Source organism: Nanorana parkeri, unplaced genomic scaffold, assembly GCF_000935625.1.
Source record: "Nanorana parkeri isolate BGI_ZX_2015 unplaced genomic scaffold, ASM93562v1 scaffold2312, whole genome shotgun sequence".
NCBI classification, from domain to species: domain Eukaryota; kingdom Metazoa; phylum Chordata; class Amphibia; order Anura; family Dicroglossidae; genus Nanorana; species Nanorana parkeri.
The window spans coordinates 58,648-70,344 of NW_017308580.1; the positions used below are offsets into that span (position 1 = coordinate 58,648).

Below are 11,697 nucleotides of genomic sequence, written 5' to 3' on the forward strand. Positions count from 1 at the left end.
CCGGGCCCCCCCCCCCCGTGACCGGGCCCCATAGCGGCTGCCTGGGTCGCTATGGCGATTGTTACGCCACTGCTGTCATCACAGTTTCGAGCTTACTGATTCGGAGCTGGACTACAATGAACCCCTTCCTGCTGGCACCTGCCGGCCCCTTTTAAAGTGGCCTTTCTGTGCTTTCTGATCATGTCATCGTTATGACTGGCAGATGGCTGTGTGAACACCCATTGCACAGGCATGGTCCACTGTCGTCACCATCTGAGAAACGCCATGCGGCCATTGCTGCGGGGCATGTAGACAGTCTGCAAAGAGGCTGCAGGAGTAAGCCCTCAGGGGCCGGGCCTTCCTTGGCATCTTGTCTTGAATTGTATTGTGATTGTAATGTCTTCCTTATATTGTACAGCACTGCGCACACTGTTGGCGCTATATATAAATCCTGTATAATAATCAGCAGCTCCGGTATGTACTGAAGATTACAAAAGCCGGAAATGAGAGCTCTGATTTATACAGAGGCGGTTGTTGTTGGTGATGCGCAGTGCTGCGGCAAACTCAAAGCCATTTAGTTATGGTTTACACCTACGTGCTTACTAACAATACACCGTGCCTTGCTTTATCGGAGTCAGCTCCCTCCGTATTATTTAGGGCCCAGCCTGTGCTCGTCCACGGGGAGGCGATGCGAGGGGCGGTTATCGCCCAGCTGGCAGGGGAATGAGCAAACAAGTTTTCCCCCCACATAACTATGAGCTTCTTTCATTCAAGCCAGAGTACTGTATGTGCTGTACGGTCCATCCCCTACCCACACAGCTCTACAAGGCTCCAGGACTGGACACTACACGTCTTATTCCTCCAGGAAAAACAACCACCGAGAGGCTTGTTTGCCCGTCCTGCAGTGTACAAAAATAGGACGTCTTGATTCCACCATTCTCTGGTGCATATGAAAAGGGCCAAATGACGCCATAAAAACCCCATACTGCCTACATGTAAACTACACTATATTGCCAAAAGTATTGGCCCCGCCCCCTCCAAATCATGTGATTCAGGTGTTCCGTGACATTTCCTGGCTACTAAATATTCCGCCGCGGATGGGCCATTAAAGTTCATGCGCGTGCAAAGGCCGGCGTCCCAATTTTGGTAATATAGTGTAGCTTACCCACTCGAGTACCAGCTTGTATTACCCCATCAATACCAGGAAATTCCTCAGAGGTAGTTTGACTGACAACTACCTGGCCACGCAACACTGCATCCAAATGAATGTTATATTATATTTTTAGACTACGTTTTCTTTCGGCGGAATTTCATGACCATTGGAATCTTTTATTACCATAACAAGGGAAAAAAAGACTAACATTTCTTGAATCACCTCCAGGCTCAAACTTTGTCACGTGGGGTGGGGGCAGTGACATCATCTGTTTGGGTAAGCGCCAACAAAATCAGACTGATGCCCCTGAGGGCTTACAATCTAAAAGGGAGGGGCCAGTGATACATGAGGAGGGAGCTGCGTGGGGATGATTGTTTGAGAAAGTGATTGTTGAGCGGTTAGGTTGAGGTGGGATCGGCTTCCCTGAAGAGATGAGTCTTTAGGGATCGCCTAAAGGCAGTCAGAGTGGGAGATAGACGGACAGGTTGGGGTAGAGAGTTCCATAGAATGGGAGAGACTCTAGTGAAGTCCTGGAGGCGAGCATGGGAGGAGTTGAAGACGGAGCTGGAAAGCCGGAGGTCTTGTGAAGAGCGGAGGGGACGCTTAGGGTGATACTTTGAGACGAGGTTGGAGATATAGACGGGGGGCGGAGTTGTGGACGGCTTTGTACGCGGTTGTTAATATTTTGAATGTTATCCTCTGGGCTATAGGAAGCCAGTGCAGGGATTGGCAGATTGTAAGGGGATCTGGGCTGTCTAGATCCCCTTCCACTGCCCTGAGTGGACACGTTGACTATGAATGCCATAATCAGATCTTGGAAAGCTATACACTGTACATGCCGACACCATAAACTCTTACTTGTAGCAGTCATTGTGAAAACGATTATAGCTGCCCAAAGCTGTAAGTGCCCCGAGTCCTATGGCATAGGAAAAGAAGATTTGTGTCCCGGCATCAATCCACACCTAAGGAGGGTCAGAGAGAGAGAGAGACAGGATTACATTGCAGGCGCATTGTCCGAGCATAGATCACATGGCACGGGGTAAATCCAGTGGCAGTTATTTATTTACTTGTAACGGAGAAGGAATTCTAAAAGTCTGCCCAAGTTTATTATTGGCCTTCCTTAGGGGCAAGCTAACGATTCCATCTATATGTCCTCATTCATTGACCTGGCAGATAACATAGAGTGACGCGAGATGCAATTCACTAGGGATTCACCGATACCACTTTTTTAAGACCGAGTACGAGTACCGATACTTTTGATCAAGTACTCGCAGATACCAATTGCCGATACTTTTTCTTAAAGGGACAGGTCACGTTTTTTCTAAAGCAATACAAACTAATGCTTTAAGGTCACTTTCTTAATATTATGATTCATGAGATGACGAGGGAGCGTGACGCCGGCTTCCCGGCCAATCAGAATGCCGGGCGCTGCGTCATTACACGGCGCCCGGCTTCCGGATTTGCTAGCTTCCTGACCGATCGGGAAGCCGGGCAGCGCGCCATTGCACGCTACCCAGCTTCCTGATTGGCCCGGGAAGTCGGCTCCATGCTCTCTCATCACAAGTGACGACAGAGCATGGAGCCGTTTCCTGGCCAATCAGGAAAACCGGGCAGCGTGTAATGATGCGCTGCCCGTCTTCCTGATACAGGAAGTACTCGTGCTAGGTATCGGAGCATATGGGCAAGTACGAGTACTCACCCGAATACTCGGTATCGGCACTGATACCGATACTAGTATCGGTGCATCCCTACAATTCACAAAGCGAACTCACCAGGATGAGGATTCTTATTTTAAGAATAAGTGACAGTTATTTTTAGCTGCGTCTAATGGCATTTCTATATTACAGTCACATGACTAAAAATAAAGCTCTTCATCGTGGTGGAGATCTTTGTGAGTCGAGCCTACGGCGTGAAAGCCTGAGCCGGGTGTACAGTATGATCCGGGTGTACAGTATGATCCGGGTGTACAGTATGATCCGGGTGTACTAGAAACCTGTTGGTAAGACCTCTTCCTTCATACACTATAAAAAAAGACCCCATGTATCTAGGTGGAGAACCTACCTGGGCGGTCCCAAGCTTGGACCAGTCGGGCTTAAGGTAGTATACAATGCCTTCAACAGCACCTGGCAGCATGGCACCACGGACAAGAAGGATGAGTAGAACCACGTAGGGAAACGTGGCTGTGAAATAGACAATCTGGAAGAGAAAATAGATCACCGTTATCAATACCGTTGAACAATAAAAGTTGGAAACAAATGTTGGAATGCAGTTGGCCGTGATAAACACAACATCTCTCCCCCCCCCTTACCTCTCTTTTTAACCCCTATTATTTGGTATTGGTGTTGGTACTGTATGTTGTATTGGCATTCAAGTATTAGCGGCTGAAGGACACTTCACTTATCAAGGTTCTGTCACAAACGCAAAGTCAGTCTAGCCACGACGTGATAATCTTCATGTCACAGTGAATCAGTGTAAAGCACTCTCATTCGGAAGAAGGTCACTCCTAAGAGCTGAATGAAGTTCATTTATTAAACGGACAGCTTGTCAGGAAGAGGAATTAGGTGGCCAATCTCATTCAGCGCAGTGCGGTCTACTGATATCGCTCATGGCTCGGGAAGGATCAGTCATTACGGCAAATGAAGACGGTCACTCGTTAAAAAAGGTGATTTTGCTGTGCCAAGGACGGTCGCTCTCAAATAACAAGAACCTTCGTTAGAATGTATGTGTGGTCGGAGTCACTCATGACCCCGAAGCCTACGAGAGACCTGCTAATACCAACCTGAGGTGTGCCATGATTTTTGCGGTCAGTATGCCAAATAAGGGGGCACGCTCTAGTGAAATGAAAATAGAAAAAAGGGAAGGGCCAGCTCGGAATTGCGGCTGTGCCGTGAAGACCGCCCCGCCACCCTTCTTATTGGCAGGAGAGCCGCCGCAACTCCTCCCACAAATCCGGCCAAATTATTTGGCCTCCCACTTGTGGTCGGAGTCACTCATGACCCCGAAGCCTACGAGAGACCTGCTAATACCAACCTGAGGTGTGCCATGATTTTTGTGGTCAGTATGCCAAATAAGGGGGGAAAAAACAATATCTATTAAAACAATTAGAATTCCATCTTCCCAAACATTTCATTATGGGCGCGGGCACCCCTTGCCTGGAAGCCGCTGACGCCGCCCCTATCCGAAACGAATGACCTGAATAACATTTGGTGTTTGCACCTAGCTGCGCCAGAAGTTCCCGCACGGGGCCGATAAATTTACTAGATGGCAACGGTTCATGAGGAAAAGGCAACAGTGGACTCTCATCTGACCGAAGGTCCAACTGGGACCTTAATTGATCTAGAACCATGACTGTGCACCAAGCATTACCAGAAGGGAAGTAAGTGACTACGGTGGGTTCAGCCACAATGTATGTGTCGCCTAACAATAAACTTCTCTTATTTGCTCCCCTTTGGTTGGTAAATACACCACTGAAAGCTTTTCCTTAAATTATCTGTTTCATATATGCAAAAAATAACTGTAGTCCAGATCCAGAAATGTAGTCTGCAGTGTCCTCTCAACGTTGCTATCATGAAGTGTGGTAGGACTACATAATGTCCCACATTGGCGGAACAATCGCCATAGCGACCTAGGCGGCCGCTATGGGGCCCAGGGCACAGGGGGGCCCGGCCAGGACGAGGAACATAGGGGTCCCCCTGATGCCGTGCGGGCCACCTGGGTCGCTATGGCATCTCAGGCTGTCACTGGCGGCTGTGAGGAGGAATGCGCGCTGTTCAGATCACTGACAACCTATCAGTCATCTGTGCAGCGGTCCTTTCCTCCTCACAGCCGCTGCTGAGTATAACTGACCACCAACAGTCATGGGGCATTTATAACTGACCACCAACAGTTATGGGGCATTTATAACTGACCACCAACAGTTATGGGGCACTTATAACTGACCATCAACATTTATGGGGCACTCAACACTGACTACCAACAGTTATGGGACACTCAACAATGACCACCAACAGTCATGGGGCATTTATAACTGACCACCAACAGTTATGGGGCATTTATAACAGACCACTAACATCTATGGGGCACTCAACAATGCCCGCCAACAGTCATGGGGCACTTATAACTGACCACCAACATTTATGGGGCACTCAACACTGACCGCCAACAGTCATGGGGCACTTATAACTGACCACCAACATTTATGGGGCACTCAACACTGACCGCCAACAGTCATGGGGCACTTATAACTGACCACCAACAGTTCAAGGGACTCACCCGTGGACACCAACAAATGAGCAATTTCTATATGTGGTATTAGTGACTTTTCTCTACTGGCACCGTTCACTATCACTGGATATCACTGGGGGGGCCCTATGAAGAATTTCCTCCGTGGCCCAGTAATTGAATACTACAATTCTCTCCTTATCTCTACTCTTCTTATCTCTTAATATTAGCCGGTGACGCAAGTTATTTCAGGCTTAGAGCAAACACGGTCAACACAAAAGGCTCGGGGGAGTCATCCTTTCGCATGATTATGTTTATTCTCATTTACTGAAAGCTCATTAACCAATAAATGGGCGGCCAGTGGGGGGTCAGAATCTAATTTCACGCAGAGGTAACAAGCTTCTGATTAGCAATTTAAATGGCCTCGTTAGTAGACACTCGGTGGACAAGAACTATTCATTACGGGATCCTGTACTCTTTGGCTTCAGCATCGCTCAGCACTGAAGGAAGTCTTACACACTTCAGAAGAGTCATTACCAATCTAATTTAATTGCTTTGATTAAGATCTCTTCATTAAAACGTATTACACATTTCAGCGGGAGAAAATGGCTGTGCGATCGTAGACTCGGCTTCCGTGGACAGGTGATGAGTTTCATCAGTAGCAAGGTCTACCCATTGTGCTTCCACCGATCTGTTGACACACCAGTGGCGTGTGGTACCTCTGGTTCCGGGTGAGGCATTCCCCAGCCTCGCCCCCAACGCGTCCTGCCCCGCCCCCGCTGGCCGAAGTCCTGCCCGCGCTGGCCGGAGCCCTGCCCGCGCCGGCCCAAAGCCCCGTCCCCAAGCTAGTGTGAAGGAGGAAGGGAGGAGACAGGGAGGAGCCTCCCTGTCCCTCACTTGCCCGTCACTGCTGAGGCATGGAGATCGATGGCCTCAGTGGTTTCTTTTCTTTTTTTGATTGGACAGCTTGGACCAATAGAGCTTTGCCCATGTTCCAAGCCATCCACAGAGCTCACGCCTCGAGCATAGAGTAGAGGCTGTGACAGCTCTTGCCTCAATAGTTAGGTTACACAAGCAGTGGGGAAGCCCGCTGCTGTGTAACCTAACTTAGCTGTCAAAAGCCGGATGCAGCGCCGCCTGTAATTAACATCCAGCGCTCATAAGCACATGGGTCCCAAGACTGTGACTGACTACATGGGTCCCAAGACTGTGACTGACTACATGAGTTGACCAACAGCTTGCAAGTAGTCAGCAGCTGACACTTCCGGCATTCAGAGAATAGGGAACTCCCATATAACGAGGCTCTCAGAACAATGCTCTAGGTTTATCAGTGGGAAAAATCAAGTTTACTGCTTCCGATCGGCTATTACTCAACACCCATTCATAAATCCTGCTTGTCCTCCGCAACAGACAAGAGGAAGTTAAACAACTACAAAAGGGATCTATGCAGCTGATCCCACGCACACCAGGGAACTGCATTCGGGGGCTTCTGGAGAGACAATTCAGATGTACACTAGTGGAATATTCTGAGCTGCCTTGCTATGAGAGAAAGGTACAAAAAGGAGATACGTTCCAAGTTTGCTTTTCTCAAGAATAAATCCTATAATCCATCATTATTATGTAGGTTGTCAAATACACTGAGTACATCTCTCCAGATGCATTGGGATTGATTTACTAAAGGCAAATAGACTGTTTACTTTGCACTGTTTTGTTATAGAAATTAATAGGGTTGTACAGATACCAAGTACAGTACTCGGTACAAGTAGGAGTACAAGTACCGATACTTTTGAGCTCCAAGACTACACTAGAGAAAAATTCACAAGTTAGGAGGCCGCTGTCATGTGTAAGGAGCACACGGAGCTCCCGGGATTTGTACATCTCTGTTTTAATGTACGGTTTTGTTTTTATAAATATAAATAAAGGGATGCACAGATACCAGTTTTGCGAGTACGAGTGCTGATACATTTCTGTTTGGTGTCATGTGACAGTTTTTCTAAAACAATACAGACTAATGATTTCAGGGCAGTGGTGGAGCACCAGAGCCCGGTCCCAGCTGCAACCGCTGCAACCCTGGTAGTTCTCATGAAAATGCCAAGTATCTGCACTGGTACTCGAAAAGTATCTGTGGATCCCTAGAAATTAATATACACTTCCTGCGCATAGGAATCCTTGGCGCTTAAAAGCACAGTTCTCTGCTCTCTTTGTATAATTCCTTTGAGCTCGCTCGGCAGTCCCAAGTAAAAAACAGACACTCGCTGTTGTCACGTTGGATCCTCGGTATATATAGTCCTATCTAATGCATTGAGATCCGTTTATTTATAGGGGTAACAGCAGGAAGTGCTGGCTCCAACAGCCACCACTCCCTCATACATCAACATAACACAGAGCCAGCCAATGAGACACATGTATACACTTCAATAGACAATAGAAGGGGGGAGTATATGCTCGTGCATGTGAAACATACCGTGCACAGCTCTCAGCTCTCAGTGCGTGTGAATTCCGTGCGCGCTCGTTAACAATAGAAAACCATGTGCTCTGGAATTCCCGCCAAAACACCACACTAAGGAACCGCAACGCCGCCCCAACCAGACCCGCGCATATACTCCTGCCACTGGAGCGAATTCTACCAGGCACTGTTCAGTAAGCAATGCCCAATAGGATTATACTACGGTTCTCATGAATACGAGCTTATTTGCAGGGACGACGCCATATTATTTCCAGTGCGTTGATCAGACGCACCAAAAAGACACGAGCGTATGTTCCCTTCATAAAGGCAGATATGTATCCGAAATGATATCGTGTCCCTAAAGCAAATATACCCACGCCAAGCAAATACAGTCATGTAACCCTTGTCTAGGCCAGGCCTCGGCAGCCCACCGAAGAATGACGTCTCAACAAGAATGACGGACATCTGCCTAGAATCCTTTGAAAAGCTGCTGTGGTCATGAGTGAAAGGGCAGCTTTGATTGCCTCAGAAGGAAATTTGCAGCCTAAGTGTAACATTTCTCCTCGCTTATTTAAAAAGAAGAAAAAAAAGGAAAAAGCTAAGTCTCGGCATCTCGGCTCGGTAGCAAAATCTTTGGATTAAGCTTTCAGCTAATACTGGAATCCCTGTTCCAGCCACCTGCTGCTTATGTATTTGTCCCAGGACACGCTCTTATGCCACCGGCGGCACGGCCCCCCCTAGGAAGACGGGGACGGAAGACTGGATAAAGGGCGGCAATGACAGTTCAAGGGCGAAGCCATCAGAGCCTCTGCTGTGCGGTCTGATTCATTCCTCTTCATTGTTAGACCGTTGCCGAGCAATCGGACAAGTTCTCATTCTTCCCATCAGTTAAAGGGAAAGTCTAGGTTACGCCAATGATTGGTAAAACCTACGAGGCAGGGATACATCTGCGTTTCCTCAATGGCAGTCAGTCTAGATCTGGCGTCTCAAACTCAATTCACTCGGGGGCCACTCGGCAAATTGTTTTCTTCCATGGGGGCCGCTTGCCAAATTTCATACTATAAAATAACATGTAACTGTATCCGGTTTGGTACTACAGTCCCCAATACACACACAATACGGCACCATTCATATCTGTAGGTTTAGGTGCGATTAGGGATTCCTGCGTCACAAACTTGCCTACCCCGCCGTTTACAAGCGGCCGCTGTCACCCATTTAAGTTAATGATCAGGTGACAGCAGTTGCATGTAAATGCCTGCACACCGCGTGTAATCGTATGTGATATGACTACATGCGGTTAGAAAACACTCTCCCTGAATGCAAAATCGATGCATCCAGGGAAAGTGATTGATTACTAACTGAATGTAATCATATCACGTATCATTACATGCGTTGTGCAGTCGTTTACATGCAGTTGCTGTCACCTGATCATTAACTTAAATAGGTGACAGCGGCCGCTTTTGAACGCCAGATTAGGGATTTCTGCTGCAGGAAAATGCAAGTTCCTGATGCAGGAATCCCTAATTGCTCCTAAAGATAGAGGTGTGAACGAACTTATACACCCCCCATACACATGTAAAAATCCTTTTATTTTTTTATATATATACACACGAGCACACACAACACACATACTGTGTGTATATATATATTATGACGCCTCCCCCCCGCCCATACACATTTAAAATAATTTCCAGTCGTCCCACCGCGCGTAAAATAAACTACAGAGCCCCTCTCCTGCTTACCTTTCTGCAGGGAGGAGGCTGTGGGGAGGCACGTCGATCCCCGGTGATCTGGTGGTTGATTGGTAGGGTCTGCTGCAGACCTTACTAATCAATCCTATCGGCCAACGTTCACTGAAAGAGCGTTAGCCGAAAAGGATCGGAGTCCCGGTGTAGAATAAGCTACACGCTCTGCCTCCGACAGAGATGCAGACCGTTTCGCTGCTCCCGCAAGTCAATTATGTGGTCCGTGACCGCGTACCTGACTTCTGAGCTGGCTGCGGGCCACATAGTACGGGTACTTTGAGACCGCTGGTCTAGATGCTATTTTCTAACCACTCTAGAAAAATAAGAGCTCCATTCTGACCGGCTACTTCAGATGAAGAAGTCATCCACCGAGCTCCATACGGGAGAAGAATAGATTGCTGTAGAGTTTGGCGTCACCTACGGTGATGTGCTAAATGACAGCTGTAAATGTCACGCCTAAGACCCCATTCACACTAAGCGACATACCTTTTGCAGCGGATCCACGCGGCCGGGATAGCGCGGCTTTCGGGGCGACGTTCCAGCGACGGTAGCGCGACCTTCACCGCCGGGCTCCATTAAAAAATTGAAAAATCGCGCAAAATCCGCCAGAAAAAGGGTCCTGCTGGAGCGACGGGCGACATGGAGCTAAGACAGCTCCATTGATTAGCATTGGCCAGCGCGATAAATCGCTTAGTGTGAATGGGGCCTAACTCTTCCACAGGCTGACCTGCTAACCTCGTCATGACAATGGGCAAAACAATATAAAGGCGCAAAATATTCACCATCGGGTCAAATAACCAGCACTTTCGTTGGGAAACAATGGAAAATTGTATTTGTCAGGCCTTCAGATCTCGTCACGTCACGTCGAGTATTTTTAATCGTAAAGTGTAATGAAGCCCCCGGCGCAGCAATATATTATGCGGAGCGGGATGCGGGAACGCAGTACGCCGAGATATAAACTATGACTATTAACAGACCTTTTAAATCCTTGACATATCATCAAAGTGGTTCATTAAAACATCACAGAGCCGCAGTGAATATACATAGGATGATATAAATCACCGAGGGGTAATTACAAGCAAACAATCCCTAAAATAAGCTCCTGGCGCTCTATCCCCAATAAGGAATAATAGGACAGCGCCAGTAATGTTCTACAATAACAATAATCCCCATATTTTTTTTCCATTTAATTATTATTTCTTCTTATTTTTTTTTAAGTTTGATTTATTTTTTATAAATTTTTTTTTTGTTTCACTAAACTTTACTGCTATCACACAGGAGCTAACACGCCCCTGTGTGATAGCCTTTGGAGGTGACAGGTTCTCTTTATTGAACCCGTCACCTTCAATACAGGAGTTCTAGCACAGCTCTCCCCTCTCGCTGTGTACACGGAGCGGCGCGGTTACTTTTAACCTCTGCCGCTCTGCTCACCACATCGGCGGCCAGTGAGGAGAGACTCGTCGGCCGGGGGGAGGACGGAGTCAGAGGAGAGAGGTAAGTGCGGGGGGGGAGGACGGACAGGCTGCACACATTTTACAAGTGATCACTGCGACATCGCCGCGATCACTTGTAAACGCACAGGCGGCTTTAGTCCTGCCTTCCCAAAAATGTAGAAATCAATTTGTCGGGGGACTCCACACCGCTGCCGCCCCTCTGCTCCCTGCCGCCCCGAGGCCGGGCCTCGGTGGCCTTGTGCGGAATCCGGCCCTGACTACAGAGCATCAACCTTCATACAATCCGTTCACAAATGTTTAAAAGTCACCGTAGTGGATCTTTAAACATTGGCAAATGACAGCAGACTCTCAAAGTAGTGTAGCCCCCCCCCATCACCTTCTGTGAGGTGGCTACTGGGAATTTAGTGATTGCCAAAGCTGTAGTCACACTGGCTGGATTGGAGTTGGCATTTATCCAATGACTCATTAAAGCCAAAACTTTTTTTTTTATGACAGTTTTGAACACCACGGGGAAGGGTTTGCAACACTGTCACGGTTATTTATCTGTGTGTATTCCGTGTGTACATTTTAGCATGAGCTATTGATCTCTTTAAACAACCGGCCTTTCTAAACAGGCTATTAATAGATACCAGACAATATGTGACAAGGCGTCTAGAGCACTTCCTGTTGGTTAGAAAAAAAGACTGCACAATGCTCATA

The 11,697-nt window shown here is 47.7% G+C and overlaps 1 protein-coding gene across 2 annotated transcripts in view; it reads right to left on the minus strand.

The window, feature by feature from the left end:
• The window catches only part of SLC6A8 (solute carrier family 6 member 8), a 72,009-nt gene that overhangs the window by 15,468 nt on the left and 44,844 nt on the right, over nucleotides 1–11,697 (minus strand). For both annotated transcript variants that reach the window (XM_018573276.1, XM_018573275.1), the window contains exons 5-6: nucleotides 3,194–3,328; nucleotides 1,991–2,094 (exon numbers count right to left, since the gene is read on the minus strand). In XM_018573276.1, coding sequence (XP_018428778.1) covers nucleotides 1,991–2,094; nucleotides 3,194–3,328 — 239 coding nt within the window. The remainder of the gene's footprint in view (nucleotides 1–1,990; nucleotides 2,095–3,193; nucleotides 3,329–11,697) is intronic.